Source organism: Alligator sinensis, unplaced genomic scaffold (genome assembly GCF_000455745.1).
Source record: "Alligator sinensis unplaced genomic scaffold, ASM45574v1 scaffold1216_1, whole genome shotgun sequence".
NCBI lineage: Eukaryota > Metazoa > Chordata > Crocodylia > Alligatoridae > Alligator > Alligator sinensis.
In genome coordinates, this window is record NW_005842018.1 from 2,837,567 (window position 1) to 2,853,799 (window position 16,233).

Genomic DNA, 16,233 nt, shown 5'->3' on the forward strand with positions numbered 1-16,233 from the left:
TGTATTTACTTGAATATTGGACAACCCCCAATAATTAGATTATATAGAAAATTTATACATTTGTTAAAATTTTCCAGGTACAGAATCTAATTATTGGAAGTTTGCCTTGAATATGTCCCCTTCCCACTGTTACAGCAGGGAAAATAAATCAGAGGGGTCAGATAGCCTTCGCCGCCTTCTGCCCCCTTTTCTCCTCCCCAACCCCCCCTTTACTGTCAGACTCTGCTCTTCCTGAAGTGAGGGGCAAAGTTGGCATATAGGGAAATCATTACAGGTACCCATAGACTTAATTCACCCAGAAGTGATGCATTATACTTTTTTGGAAACTGGTGCAAATTTTAGCACAGGTACTCTATAAGTACACTTTTTAAGCAGCGCTTTGTACCTACTCATATATAGTACAAACTATACATGATATTAGTCCAAAGCCAAAAGATAGCTCATTGAGCTGGCCCCCAGCAGAGTGAACAGCATTTCAAGCCATGGTAACCCCATAGCTCAGCACTGCTCAGTATGTGTGTGTACTCCAGGTTACGCTGGTCTCATTTCTTCCCCCCCCCCCATCCTAATTAGTTCCCCACTAATGACTAGAAACTGATGTTCTTGTCACAAGTTCTAGGGGCCTCCAAAAATGTATATGTAGGTCAAGTGTAGGGCAATCTGGTCCAGTTCCACCTTGGGAGGGTGGGGGTCACAGTAATCATACACAACAGGCTGAGAGAAGGGTTGACAACAGAGGGATTCTAGATTAACTGTTTGGGGCCTCATCAGGTGATGTTTGCCAGACATTTAAGGCTTGTGAAGAAACAGGAATCATTGGAAATTGGAAAGAAAGGTGCAGCTTAGCTGTGGGAATAAAGAGGAAGTCAACATGTATTCAGTGTAGCGGTTCACCATGACTTAAAAAGAGTTGACACTGAGGGGGACTGCATGCAATGGGCACTAGTGTATATTTTATTCAGATGGCCTGCACTAACTTATCCTGTGGTAGAGAAGTTTGGAGTGTAACTAGTAGAGGGAGAGATCAAAGTTTTAGGGATCCCAACTGAGGCAGAAGAGGAAGGAAGTAAAGCATGGGAGAAGGTGAGAGCAAGGGTACGACAAGTATTATGGTTGCGGACAGGAAGGACACTGTCCTTTGCTGTAAAAGTGGCAGCAATTAAGGTGGTGCTACTGCCGATCATTTTGTATGCTGGAATTGTTTCCACCATCATGGCAGCAGTTAGCGAAAGAACAAGGGGAAATAATGTGTGTTCTTTTGGAAAGCAAAAAGAAAAAGGCTAGTCACAACAGAACTATATAAAGCAAGACAGACCGGGGTGGGGGACGGGACAGGGATGCTAGCCACAGCGTTGTTCATTTACACAAACTACATAAGTACAGTGTGTAAAGCAGCACCAGGGGGAAGGGAAAACAGCATGCTTTAGTTGATTGTTGGCAGATATGATTTTGAGAAGATGGGGAATATATGGGGGTTCCTGGAAGAAGCCATGGGCATGGCAACCTCCCATTCATTACTTAAGAATGGGAAGTCTTATAAGGATGTAGAGAATAGGCAGCACGGGGCTGGAGGTCCTGAAAGATTGTAAGAGGCTGACAAAAATTGAAAGAGAGAGGCTGGCATCAGTGGGGGACTTTGCAGAAGGACAAGTGCAAAAGGTGTGGAGGGAGGTGGCTGATGAACAACAGAACAGGGAGCATGCCGATCTAGTGTGGCTGGTCATACAAAATACCTTGCCGGTGAGGGAGGTACATCATAGGATGGAGCTTGGTGAGAACAGCAGCATGTCCAAGGGAGCGGTACAGGGATAAAGAAATAGTGGGACACGTTTTGGGAGTGTACATATGCAAAGGAAAGGGTACTTTTTTGGGTTTTTGGGGAGGTTTGGGTGTTTTGGTTTTTGAGTGTCACAAAAATATGCCAATCCTTAACACAAGAGGAGGTGGGCTCATACCAAAGGGACCTGAGGAAATTATATTAAGGGCACTGCTAGCAAGTGTTTAAAAGCAGTATATGGAAAGTAAGAAACCTCTGGGTCTTTAGGGTGTTAGCTTTCATTGAAAGAGAGCACGTGGGTCTGGGGCTGCATGAACTGAAAAACTACATCCATTGGAGTAGAGGAGGCAGAGAAGTGGAGAAAAAAGAATTGGATTCTTGTTTCACTGAACTAACAGAGAGGACTGATGGGAGGGGTGGAGAGATTCAGGTGGTTACTGAGGTAATAGGCTTTTTTGTTTTTCGGGGTGTTTTTTAGAGGGAGTTTAATTGACATTCATGGGGCTCTCTGTATGAAGAAATAGTTCTAGAAGGGTTTTTTGTGGGAAGTCTATATGTTGTTGAAGAGTTTAATATACGTAATTGTATTTTTTGACGTAGTTGTTTTGTGAAGTCACAATATGTGAAAATTTAATTGAAAGTGATAAATATATTTTAATAACATCTGTAATAAAAGAAAAAAAAGCTTCCCATCAGTAGGTTTATCCCATATGGGTCATGAGCATTTTATAGTCATGCTCAGTATTGACTCATCAGCTTCATAGTTGGTTTTCATTACTGACCACATGCTGTTTTCGGCAGCAGTTTAATGGTGGGGAGTGTATTCAATAAGGTTTCCTTGTATGCAAGGAAACCCTATTTTGATTGGGAGGGAAAATATTTGTCTTGCATTTGAGTTAATACAATTTGATCTGCTGTGATCTTTTCAGCTGTGACTTCCTCAGTGCAGCTGACACCCATTTGCAGTCACACCTGAGAAGAGTGAGAACCAGCAACATTTCCTGTAGAAACATTTTCTGTACCATGCATCCATGTGACGCTCCTGGGCGCTCCCTTGGTCCTACTAACAGGCGTCAACTATACTGTCCCTCCAAGTTGCACCTCTCATACTTGCTTCTTGGAGTGTTGTCCTCCTGCCCTGCAGGTCCTGGAACAGACTAGCAGTCCAGCTGTAGGAGTCTGGCTTTGACTGCAGTTCATACTACTCTGTTTCTTCGACCACATCCCTTGCTGACTGTGCTGCTTGCTGTCAATCACAGATGGCTAGTTACAGCAAGAGGAGGCCTTCGGTGGAATTGGCTTGGGGCTGCAGTAACACTTGCATGTTCCCTTTATAGCTTGCTGCTGAGGAGCACAGCAGTCAGTTCCTCCAGGCCTTATGCCACAGATGCTGGTCCATCCTGCTGTTCAAGTTTATTTTTGTGCAGTCTGTTGAAGTTGGTAGGGAGTGACTTGTGTTTTGTTTTTTCTCTTGCTTTTCTTCAATCCAGACTTTGCAGTGTTTGTTTTTCCTAAGAATTCTGGATAATGCTGTACTTTTGTACAGCGTATGTGCCAAGAATATATAATGGCCTTTAAAATGTTACAAACTGTTTTGGACAAATAGATAGCATGTTTCCTATCTTAAGGAACTGACAGTCTGTTCACTAACAGTATTTTCTGCTGGTATGATATTCCTCAGTTGATCCATCTCTCTGGTCTTTGCCTTCTCCTACTGCCATGATATGCCAGCCTTGCCATTTCAAAAAGTTCTCACATCCAGCAGGGAAATCAAACATCAGTAGATGCAGTGTGTCTGTGCTCTTTATTTAAAAGGTCAAAGCAGTAGAGTCCTGTTGTAGAGATATTTAGTTTCCATGGATAAATGTACTCATTTTAAGAAAAGTAGTCTAAATTTACCTATTCCATTAGTATCCAAAGGAAAAAAGTTGTTTGGATAAAAGTTATTTAAACTTAAACAACTCACTGTTGTGGTTCAGTGGTAGACTCCTTGCCTGCCATGTGGGAGACCTGGGTTCAATTCCCAGATGCATGTATAACTACAACTGAGTCACTCAGTCTGGCCTTTGGGTACTGTCTCAGCAGTTTAAAGTGGGGATGGAAGGTCTGGGCAGCCTCTACTCCTTCATACTCCTGCCTAGGCATATGTATCGAAGGTCCTTGTGACATCTCATGCATACATCATGATCCAGAAGGATTGACAGCAGCCTACTATATTTAAACCTTTTTGTTCAAGTAGATATCAATCATTTAAAATAGGGCTTTCCAACTGATGGCCTGAGCCACTTGTGGCCCGCGAGGGGTTAAGTTGCAGCACCTGGGCTCCCCCTCCCTTCTCCAGTTTCTACAGTCTGTGCTTGCCCTGGGGGTGGTTTGGTGAGGCGCAGCATGGGGTGCTCAGGGCAAGGTTGGGCTGCGCAACGTGTGATGCAGCATTTGAAGGGAGGGTTTATTCCTACAAGGTCGTTGTTGGGGGAGAGGGGAAAGGTGCCTGTGCTGAAGCAGTGATAGGGAGGGGAAGCGGGGCATCTATGTGATGTGCTGCCTCAAGCCCTCAGCTTTTTTTTGGTGGGGGGAAGAAAACAATTTTTGTTGACTAAGGAAAATTGGTGCTGGAATAGTTCAGGACTGCACTGAGCTGTTGGAGGCTTAATGAATGGTCCATTTTAAATTTGTCAGCTGCAATTGAACCTCTACACCAGCAGTATGGAATGCCTGCCTTAAACAAGATTTTGCTTGCTGGCATATACGTAGCATTCATACTTGTAACAGCAAAAGACAAATTTTAAAATGAATGTGAACCTGTTCAAGCTGGGTAGTATGACTTGCACAGAATGATTGTACAATAGGCAAAGCATTACTATTCTTGATTTTAGGACAGTTACTGATAGTACCGTGTTGCCTAACTGAATTCTGATGCCCATCAGTTCAGTAGTAGGTTTTCTTTTGGTTTATTTGAACACTGCAGTCCTATTGATAGGTTCTATAAAAGTAAATAATTGAACATTTTTCCAGTATTACACTCCAGATGAACTCCAGAACCAGAAAATATTGATGGCATCTTACTAAGGGGGGTTCCAAGTTCTCCAATAATTTTAAGTTAAAATTCAGAAATGCTAGTAGAAACTGTTCTACTACAGGGCTGTCCAACTTCAGGACTTCAGGGGGCTAGAGCCTGCTGGGCCACACACACTGTGGACACAGCCCTGCTTCCCCCCAGTTTGGCTTTCCCCTTTAGCTATGCACACAGCTCAGGCAAACCTGTTTTCCTCTGTCTGCATGTGCAGGCCGAGCAGCCCAGCTCTTTCCTTGCCATGTTGGAAGCCTGACCAACCTAGCTCTCCTCCACTGCATGAGCAGGGCAGCCTCCCTCCTGGACGCATGTGCAGCATGGGCAAACTGGCTCCTCTTGTCTTGCAGGAAGCCCAGATCTCCCCGTGTTGCATGCACAGCTCCCTTCTGGTGCTCCCATTTACAGGATGCGTAGGATGAGTTAGGTTTCTAGATGCCTAGTGTGTGAATCTCAAACAGGGTTAGATTCTGAGACAGACACTACAGAACTCTATCATTTGAGATGGGACTGCCTCTGGCCATGCACACTAAGATAACTTTAGCTGCCTTAAGTAACTATCCTGATGAAAACTTAAGTACCTCTAGTATCATATATAATTAAATGGATAGGTGGGGATTTTTGTGGATTGAATGCTAGGACTTGAGCAACTAAATTCTACTAAGCTTCACTTCAGGCAACTCTTGGTGAATGGATGCATTTATTCATTTATTAGATTAGCTCTAAGATGGCCCCTAAACGTCTTTAAAAGGGCACAAACACAGCCTGGCTGAATGATATGATAACTATATAACAAGATCTAAAAGCAGGCTGTGATTCAGTGTAGAGCACCTGCGTCAAGAAGGTAGAGTGGGCTTTGCGTCTGACTTTTAAGTGATTACTTTTTGGCCATGCTCAGTGGAAATAAGTGGACTTACTGAGTTGTCCTTCAGCTGCCTCAAAAGGCAAAATATTAGTGATGGAGTAGACTGTCAGATGAAAACACAACAGGAGTTAGAGTTTGAATTCAGAGTTCAGGTACCAGTTGGTGGTGCTGTTGTACACTTTTTTCTACTTTAGAGTACTGTTGCACAGTGTAACCTCATCATGCATGAGAGAGAATGGACATGATCTCCCTGTGGCTGCCAGTTTCACAGTAATTGACCCCAGGCTTTTCTTTATTATATTTCACCTATTTAGAAGTACACACTCGTGGTATTTTTTTCCCCCATGAAGAAACCTTTTGTGTTCTCTGATGGAACAGCAACAATGTGCTCTAAGATTTAATTTTCCCCAGGTATGTGGGATTTACAGAGATAAAATTAATAGCTTTCATTAGGCAAGTACTTTTGATATAAACAAATCTTCACACATTTCCTTTTAAGAGTGGAATTGAGCAGCCATAAAAAAACCCAACCTCAGAATAACACTTCTTTCAACCTCTCCTTGGCAATAACAAAAAGGATTTTGTTTTGTTAAGACTTTCATTTCTTCTCTTGGAGTTAATAGTTAATGAATAGGTGTTTAAAACTATGACAGTAACTAGCTCTGGGTAGTCATCCTTGACTGAGTTCCAGCCACCTTAAAATACAAATACAAGTTAGGTTATTGGTTAACAAGAGAGGGAATAAAAGCCATTAAACACTTAACTTACATGGTTGCAATATTTCACGGGGATTTCTATGACATCATTAGGAGCCAGCTTGGCTTCCTGCCTTTCAAAGGTGGAGAACTGCATAAGTTACTGTAGGTCTTTCAGTTGAAAATTTAAATTGACAACAGTCGTTGACTCCTACATAGATGTTAGAGATCTCATAATGTTAAGGATTTGCTCTAGTGACATAGCCTGGCATTTCTCCTCCAGCCCCTGTTGTGCAATGTGCTATATGCTTATTTCCAGCCTGTTTGCTGTTTTGTAACCCAGAAACAGCTGCGTGTAGTATGGACATAGTTTGCTTATGGGTTTGGCTTGTAAAGTCCTTTGGTATCTTTCAGGGGGAGAGGTGCTAATTTGTAAAGTAATTCAGTATCACCTTATTCTTTAAGGGTACTACAAAGTACCAAGCATTCTTGTCCCCATCAGGTAAACATACAAGCATGTACTTAAATGTTTGTAGGCTGAGAATGATTGTACTCAAAATCTTGCATGATTGAACCTTGCAACCTTATTGTCTAACTTTTTAAAATTCCATCTAAAAACAAAAATCAAGTTTTAAAATGAATAATTTGGTAATCTTTAGAACCACCCTTCCCAAGACAAAATCTCAAGGGAAGATTAGTATTTTCTTATGCTGGTATTGCCACTATTCCTGACTTCCCTTGACTGTAAATGACCTCAAGACACCCCTCTTTCCTGCTTTTCCATAGTACATAAATTGCTTGAGCTATATCATCCATAAAGAATAGACTTTAAACTTGTTTGGTATAGGATTTCTTAGGAACCTCTCCTGGTTTTGTCTGAAAGTTTTCTGATTTACAGTCCATTCCTTGGGAAGAGGGATTCTGTGGCTGAATAGGTCACCACCCAGTTCAAAAGGGTTTTCAGGTGCGGGTTAAACTTTTAGATGCAGACCAAGTTCTGAGCTTAGTGTTTGAAAATGAACAAGGTGCAATGTAAAAAGGAAAGCATAAGGTGCATTCTGAAATCATGAGAGAAATCTGGAGAAGAAAGTAAGGATCGTAAGATTTGTAAATGGTATTCAGTGGTTATAATCAAGGAAACATAAAGGTAAATAAGCTTTTAAAACCGGTGAGCAAGTACAGACAGTATTAGTATTGCAAAAGGTTATCTTTTCCTGCAAAAGATAAGTTGTTTGAGTTTGATTTATTTTTTTTATTTGTTGCAGTTTTATATAGGGCTTTCTCTTGAGCTTTCCTTTTCTTTATAGTGCTGTTAGTCATTCAGAAGTTAGTTTACCTTAAAAATAAAGGACCCCTTTTACTGGTATGTTTGCTTTTTAATGCCAGTTCTCATTAGTATCTATGAGTTGTTTGCATACAGGAAATGTCATTTTGAGTGTTGACAGGCTTGTAAACTTCCTTTTGAATTTCTCTGAATTTATGAAGGATAACAATATGTACTTTTATGGAGATAGTCTTGACTTCATAGTTCGAGTTGAGTTTTTTCACTTAAAGACATTTTTTTTTAAGGAAATGAAATGTGACACATTCTAATAGGATATTCTGAAGTATAAGCCAATACAGTGTGTGCATAATTTTCTCTATAAATGCATTCTCTATGCATTGTCTCTGCTATACAGAAACTGAAATGTCCCTAGAGCCAATACATTTTTAAGTAATACAGATTTTTTTTTAATTTCTTTTATTTTATTTTGTCCTATTGTTTTATACATGTGTGTAACTTTTGTTTGCAGGTTGGATTTGCTACCGTTTTATGCAAGGCTGGTTGCCACGTTGCATCCCTGTATGTCTGATGTGGCAGAGGATCTTTGTTCCATGCTGAAAGGGGATTTCAGATTTCATGTATGTTTTGTTGGTTTGTTTTACTGCATTCAGATTAAGCAATCTGTTACCATTCTTGGGGCAGAGGGGAGCTTGTTATAAATTAATTTCACTGGAGCAGGTTCTGACTTGAATGTTATAGAAAGTTCTGTAGCTCAGTTATTCTAGAATATTACCATTTTCCTAATCAGGTTACTTTGGTTTATAATATGTTGGATTCCTTTGTACATTTATTTATTTATTTATTTATTTATCGACACCCACCATTTGTCTATACACATTATATGTGCATATGACATGTAGTGTCATTTTCAACTCCAGTGCTAGGATGCAATTAAAATTAGTTCAGATTCCAGTATGACTTAGGCTTGCCTTTCTTCTAATCACTAGGAGCTCTAAAACCTAGAAGTTGTTTTGTATAAATGATAATGGATAGTTTATGGCTAAATATTAATAACAGCTGTTTGTTAATATACAATTTATTAAATTTTACATTTAATCTTATCCAGTTTAAATTACTAAAGTTGATATTTTGGGCCAAAGACAAAAGTATACATTTCTTGAATATGGGCGGAATGTATTTGTATGCTGTTGAACAAGATGATTATTAAAAAGAAAGCCATTTTTACTTTGTATTTGGTTTAATTAAATGTATTGATGGGCACCAGCATGTGCTGCTTAATTAAAAAGAAACAACTTTTGTTAGGACAGACCTATTAAAACTTCCAATTTTGGGCAGTTCCTTCAGAAGCTAATGCACAGGACTCTAGCTATAGGCTCTCTTAGTGCATGGCCGCAAATCCACCATGGACACAGATATATCGGTCGCATATTGGCTCAGCACTGATAAAGGGAAAATTAACATTATTGGCCATTGGCTTTTTTGGCTGGCAGCAGAACAGAGTGCCCCGAGCAGGGGTGGTGCTAGGGGAGAGTTTGGTGGGCTATAGCCACCCCAAAATTCCCTGTAGCACCCCCTCTGTGTCACTGCCCAGCCCTGGCTCGGCCCCATTGCCAGGAAGAGGCCAGCGCAGCCCCTGGCCACAGGCCTGCAGTGGGCAGCCTGCCTTGGCCCCACGTAGAAATCCCGGGGCGGGGCACATGCCCCTCTATGCCTCCCCCAGGGGTGCATGCAGTGGCAGGGAGCCACCCCCGCTCCCAGCCATGGGGTCGCATTCACTGCCCTGGCTGGGCAGCCCTTGCCCCTTCCCCACTCCCTCCCTCACTGTTGGGGCCTCAGTCTGCCCCCCTCATGCCCGTTCCTCCCACCTCAGACTTACTGGCCAGCTGCTGCTTTCCAAGCTGCCTGGCTGCATTCTTCTAAATCAGCTGTCGGATTGGTATCAGTCGATATGGCTACCTGATAATTAGCTATCAATATCAGCCAAGAAAATCTTTATCGATGTGCCCCTAGCCACAGACATAGCCACAAGATACTGGGCAGAGTGGTGTTAAGTTGTCATACACGCTATATCTGTATGGCTGCAGACACGTTGGAGGAAAATGCTCCATGTTAAAAAAAAAAAAAAAAAAAAAAAAAGGAGACTTAGAGGTGAAGACACGTGGAATCAGAAAATCTGTAGGGTTAATTCAGTCAGTGGGCTGGGGAAAAATTGTCCTGAGAAGACTATTGGAAGGGGAAGGTAGAAAGCCATAGAAATGTGTAAAAATAATAGGAGGAACCAGACTGGAAAGCTTCAACTTTCTGAACTCTCAGACTTAACAATCGGGTTTAGAACGAATGAAATGAAATGCAGTAGAAATGTGTAATAGGTACAAATTTCTGATAGCATCGAGTTAAATGTAAATTTGTTTCTTTATGCAGGTGAGAAAAAAGGACCAGATCAATATTGAGACAAAGAATAAAACTGTGAGATTTATTGGAGAGCTTACGAAGTTTAAGATGTTCTCCAAAAATGACACCCTGCATTGTTTAAAGGTTAGTATTGTTGTGACATGCATGCAAGTGTTTTTACTATAAAAAGATAAACTTTGCTCTTTGGCCTTTGTTTTTCCACTCATAAAAGGCTGCTTGCATTCATGAATTGGAACTTTGAAATATTCTAGGTGTGTTTTTAAAGTGATTGTGAAACTGAACGCTTTAAAAATAGTAAAACAGTCAATCTCCAATACTACTAATAAGAATCGGTTAAGATATACTTCTTTCTTTTGCATAATAAAAGACTTGCTGCTAATTCTTCTCAAAAGACAAATTAGCAATCTGTAGTCAGTCCTGCAACTTTCCTTTTAGGATTGGATATGAGCTCTATTTCAAGATTGTGTTTTTGACAATGAAATAATAAAAAGAAGCTTTTCACTTGCTCCTCTGAGTGCAACAGGCTAAGCCAGGGGTCGGCAAACCCTGACGTGCATGCGATTAGTGGCACATGGAGACATTTTTCCCGGTGTGCCAGGAGGCAGGCATGGAAGAAAATCGTTAAAAAATGGGTTTTCTTAAAGTTGCTGCTCTGGGCTCTCCTGTGCAGCCACAAGTCCCAGCGTTGCAGCAGGCACCGGGGCAGAGCCAGGAGAACACAGGCAGAGACGCCATCTGTGTTCTACTGCCCCCGCCCATTGCTCCCACGCTGTGCCCTCCAGCCCGGCTGGCCCCTGGAGGGAGCTGTGGGTGGACAGGGCTAGGACTGGGGCAGGTGCTGCGCAGGGTCACTGCTCTAGAGGCTTCCAGTGGGTGGCAGAGCCCTGGGCCCAAACAGGCAGCCAGCCTGTCCCACCTGGGTGGGGCAGCACTGGGGTGCCGAGTGCTGGGACCAACTGGTTGGGGCAGGGGCTGGGTGGTGTGGGGGAAGGTGCTGTGGCCAAGCCAGCCCAGTCAGGCCCTTAGGAAGGCACGGGTTGGGCGGGAAGTGGGGACTTCCCTGGGGCTCTGTGGGCTTGAGTTGTGGGCAGGCAGGCATGGGTGCCCAGTGGCTCCTGTGCTGGGACCTGGCCCGGCCTGGGCAGCTCCTCAGGGATGGGCCTCAGCCACGATGTGCACAAGGGGGTGCTGCTTGGCTGAGGCAGGATGCCAGGCTCGGGGGTGTTCCCTCTCCAGAATTGGCCTCCCTGCATGCTGGGCACAGCGCAAGCAGGGCAGAGCTGTCCCCAGTGCAACGGCCTGGCTGCGGGAGCTCCCTGGACCCTGGGAAGAGCCACTGCTGCTGCCCCAGCCTGCCTGGGCACTGGCCTTGCTCATCCACAGCTTCCTTCAAGGGGCCAGGGCCAGGGCAGGCACTTTACAGAGAGGCTGTGCTGCAGGCCTCTGGCCAGCTCAGCCCCCAGCGGCAGCTGTTCCCAGAGGCTGGGGGAACAGCCTGCGGCAGCAGCTCCCACTTGCACTGTACCCGGCACATACAGAGGCCAGGCAGGAGCCCCATGAGCCCAGCATCCTGCTCCTGCCAGGCACTGTCCCTTCGTGGCCAGGGTGACTGTGCCTCATCCCTGAGGAGCTGCGTGGGCTGGCTGGGCCCCACCTCTGGTGCTGCTGGGCCCCCCCGCTGTGGCCTGAGTCTGCGGAGCCCTGGGGCAACCCCCGCTCCCTGCGTGACCCCCCACTCTCCTCCGACTGCAGCCTTCCAGGCCAGCCTGCCTGCCCACAGTGACTCCCCCGGTGCCTGCTACTCCCTGCTCCTCTCTCCCTCCCCCCCACCCCATCACAACATGCTTAATAAGAAAAAAAAAATTCACAAGTACAGAGGCAGTACGTGAAGTTTTATTGATTGTTACCAGGTTTAGAATTTTTAGAAAACCTGTGATTTACTGTGAAAAGAAAAGCAAAAAAAAAAAAAAGCAACATTTATGATTAACTGTATTAAATATGCAGTGCATCCTGCCATGTCATCTCCCTACCATGCCCAGTTTTGTGTTTGTTGTGTGCTGGCACTTTGGCACCTTACAAGGTAGACACTGTGGTTTTTTCGGCACTCTGGCAGAACACATTGCTTACCCCTGGGCTAGGCCATCCCAATAGGCAAATGCATGTCGCTGATCACAAAAAGAGCAAGGCTGCTCAGAACATTGAACTTAATTCAATTCCAGATATATGTTCGATATGAGGCGAAGCCTAGCTGCTTACATTTTTTTTCCCAGGTTGAAATTCAGATATTTTTTTAAGTGAGAAATCAGTCCTCATTTTCCTTTTATAAACACTGTGTGCACTGTGACAATACCCTGCCTGTGATGATCTTTATGGTTTTTAAACCTCTCTAAATTCCTGAAGTCCCATTATCATCTTTTTTCCTCCCTCTCCCTAGTAACTGGTTAGTATCTATGTTTAACTGTCACTCAGCTTGAACACTGAAACTAGATTAATTTTGCTTTAGGATACTTTTCTGTATAGAATTGTTGTGTATTGGGTTTAAATTGTAAGAGGAAATTCTAAGGCATATATAACTTCATTGAAACATGTTTGTATTACGTTTTTGTAAGTGTTATGAGTCTTGTCTGTAATTCCTAAACTAGTTTACAGACAAAGTTCTTTGCCTGTGTCCTTAGACCAACACGGCTACAACCTCTACCCCTAAACTACTTTACAGTATTCCTTTTGACCAGAAGTTAGCATTCATCATGAAAATGTATGAGAACATGCTAGCATATGAGCAGTCAAGTTGAGATGAAGGTGATAGTTTTACTTTTTAAAATAAGGATTAAAATTCAGAGGTGTTAACAACTTTGTATATTTGATAAAATATTAATTACTTTTTTTTCCACAACTAAAAAACCGTAAAAATGCTGTGTGTTCATATGTATAACAGATGCTTCTGTCCGACTTTTCTCACCACCATATTGAAATGGCATGCACACTGCTGGAAACCTGTGGAAGATTCCTTTTTCGATCACCGGAATCGCACTTAAGAACCAGCGTTCTTTTGGTAAGAGCAAGAATAGTCGCCATTTTACTGAAGAGCATGTATTGAATTAAACTGTCGTTATTTCCTTTGTTTTGCCACACTGAAGTACATCCTGGCTATAACGATCATAATTACAGTAATATCCTTCTCAGTGTTCAGTCCATAACGAAGGCAAAACTTCATTAAGTTTTATTTACTGGTAGAATAACAGAGGTTGTTTATAGTGGGCTTCATGGAAAAACACAGAGTAACTGGATAGGGTCTGTTACAATGTGATTCAGGAAAATCTTCACTCACTTTTATATTAAAGCTTTCATTCTTCAATTCTGAGTATTGAATTGCTCAGACCTTGGGCTCCTAGAAACAGTTAAAATCTTACTAAAGCCACATTTCTTAATTGAATTCCTCTAGGAGGCAGAGAATCAAGTTAGAGAGAGAGGAATGTAGCCTTTGCGTGCTTTCTTCCTGTTTTTTTCCCCCCAATATTTCTGTTGTTGATTTTGAAGCTGCAGGAATGAATACTTTGTTGTATTTTTTTTTTTCATATAACTTGAAACAATTGCTTTGTTTAGAGCTTTTTCTTTGCAAATTTCTGAGATCCTGTAAGTTTCTCTTCACTGCCACAAGAGCTGACTTTTTTAGAAGTATGATTTAATTACTGTGTGGAAAATGTTTATATCACTGTATGTGCTTTCTTTCAGACAGAAATACTTTTCCAAAGACTCTGAGTTTTATCTGTAGCTCACTTTTCAAGTCACAGGAGTTAGATAAGTTTCTCAGTCTAACTCTTACATCAAATCTTTTGGTTCCTTTGACACAGGATCCCTATGCTCCCACAATATCTCATGATGTTGTGCTGAAATAAAATACTTGAGTCTGGCAAGTGGTAAACCGTGCATCTCAATATCTTTTTGGTGTAAACCAGTAGTGGAGTTGTGGCCATGCTCACAGCCTTCACCTGCAAAGGATGGTGGCTTTCTGAAAATATTTTCATAGAGGTCCAGTTATTTTGCACACATCCTTGTGATTTACAGGGAAGATTGAAACAGAATTCAGTTTTAGGGAGAATAGAAAGTTGCTTTTCAGTTACAATTGACAATACAAGTGAATAACTCCTGTTTTCTGGGACTTGTGGGGAGAAGGCAGCAAATGAGATTAAGAGTATAGTGGCATGGGTTAGGGACAGGAAAGGTTAAACAATTTACTTAGTTAAGTGCAGTGATAACTGGTAAGCTTATCAGCTATCCTCTAGCTTGGGGCTGGCGCAGGGAAGGAGGGGAAGGAAAGCTGCACTGTGCCCAGCAGGGGAGGCGAGAGGGAGGGAGGAGCAAGGAAGAGGGAAGTGGGTGGGGGTGTGTGGAAACTAGTGCCCATAGCCTAAGAGGAAAACAGCAAGCAGCGTAATGACTTACAATTAAGCAGTCAGGTGCTCCCAGGTGCTCCCTCCCAGGGCAGGGCTTCATGTGGGCTGTGTTGTCTGGCTGGGCTTGGCTCTTCCCCACTGCCTACCAGTCAAAGGGCTCCAGGAGTGGCTCCCAGCAGCAGCTGTCTGAGCTGCTGTGTTATTGGTTAACTGTTTGACCAGTCTAATTAGAGGAGGTTAAACAAATATTTTTAAAACAATATTTACACTCCTAGCATGGGTAGATGTAGATGTCACTTGAAAGAAGGACTGAAGAGCTCATAAACTTGAGGCAGCTTTTTAACTGGACAGAAAAGGTTTGCGGAGGTGATGAACTTGCTTCATAGAGTACTAAAATCTGAAAATTATAGTAGTTGAGAACGAGTAGGAGTTCTAGCATGAATAGAGACTTCATCAGAGGTGATCTTGATATGAATTCTGTCCATGATCTAGAAGTGATGCTAGGTTGCCTTATTCTCTTCCACACTTCCAGTCTGTGAGTTTGATCCCTAGATTGATGCCAAAATGGCTTGAGGAAATTTTAAAGTCTTGGTAAAAAAGGTCACGTAACAGAAACAAATGTAGTTTGTTGGAAGTTTTCAAAGATACCTGGCAGTAAGAATTTACATTGGAACTGGGAGCTGGGCAAGCAGACGGCAAACAGAAGTGGCCTCTTTTATATTGGAAGTCTGACCAGACTCGGACTTAAAATCTGTTGATCAAAGTAAAGGGAAATTTTAAGATGTGGGTCTCTTCACTATAGAAGTGTGTTTACTGTGAAAGCTGTTTTTAAAAATGTCTCCTAGATGACTGTTGTGATCATTTAGTTGCATTAAATGGCTTTTGCTAACTGGTTTGTATGTTGGCATGTCAGTAGTTTTATTTCAAGCTGCAGTTAGTTGTTACTTCTGAAGCAAAGTGGAGGAGTATGATGGGAGTAAATCTCTGTAGCATCAAAGGTCTTAATGAAAGCTCATTAAGTATATAGTCCTGTAGTATTAACAGGTGTCCAACTCACTAGCTCTTATCATTTTCCTATTTCTGTACTGCTGATGGGAGCCTTGAAAGTGAGGAGAGGTAGGGACTATAAAACTAGTTTCTGTCTATCATTTCAAAGCTTATCATAGCAACCATGAAATTGCCTAGCTTCTATAATTTTCAAGGCTTTTAATAGCAGCCCTTTCATAATTGCTTCCCCTCTGGTTTCTGACATCAATTTATACTCCAATTAATTGGAGTACAATCACATAACAAAGAAGACAGTAGGTCTGAAAGATGCTGTGTACTTAACCTATGTGCTGGTCATCAGTGTTGTTATAATGCATGAAAAGATAGCTCTTGATTTCTGCTGTGCTCTGTCCTTGTATTCTGTTGGTTGGCGGAGACTAGCTGTGGCATTTCTTTTTCCTTGCTCCCCACCCTTGCCATTCAGTCTTCAGAGGCGAAAAGTGACTGCAGGTGGCTTTTGCTCAATGATTGACTTTAGTTCTTTGTGTAGCATAAAATGTTGTTGCTTCCTGAACCTGCAGGGTTTTTTATGTTCCATTTATTGCCAACCCCACCATGTCAAAAATCATGAGACCAAACTCTTAAAAATCAAGAGATTTGCAATGTAAATCATTAGATGCTATTTTTAAAGTGTATGTGTGTGTGGTTCCTGGGGCAAAGGCAACAGGGCACAGAGTCCCAGCCTGCA

The 16,233-nt window shown here is 42.5% G+C and overlaps 1 protein-coding gene across 9 annotated transcripts in view; it reads left to right on the plus strand.

Moving 5' to 3' along the window:
• Positions 1-16,233, plus strand: part of UPF2 (UPF2, regulator of nonsense mediated mRNA decay) — a 126,833-nt gene that overhangs the window by 44,930 nt on the left and 65,670 nt on the right. For 8 of the 9 annotated variants that reach the window (XM_025202318.1, XM_006022148.3, XM_006022144.3 and 5 more), the window contains 3 exons: positions 8,201-8,309; positions 10,114-10,227; positions 13,040-13,156. In XM_025202318.1, coding sequence (XP_025058103.1) covers positions 8,201-8,309; positions 10,114-10,227; positions 13,040-13,156 — 340 coding nt within the window. The remainder of the gene's footprint in view (positions 1-8,200; positions 8,310-10,113; positions 10,228-13,039; positions 13,157-16,233) is intronic. The other variant, XM_025202322.1, reaches the window with a different exon arrangement.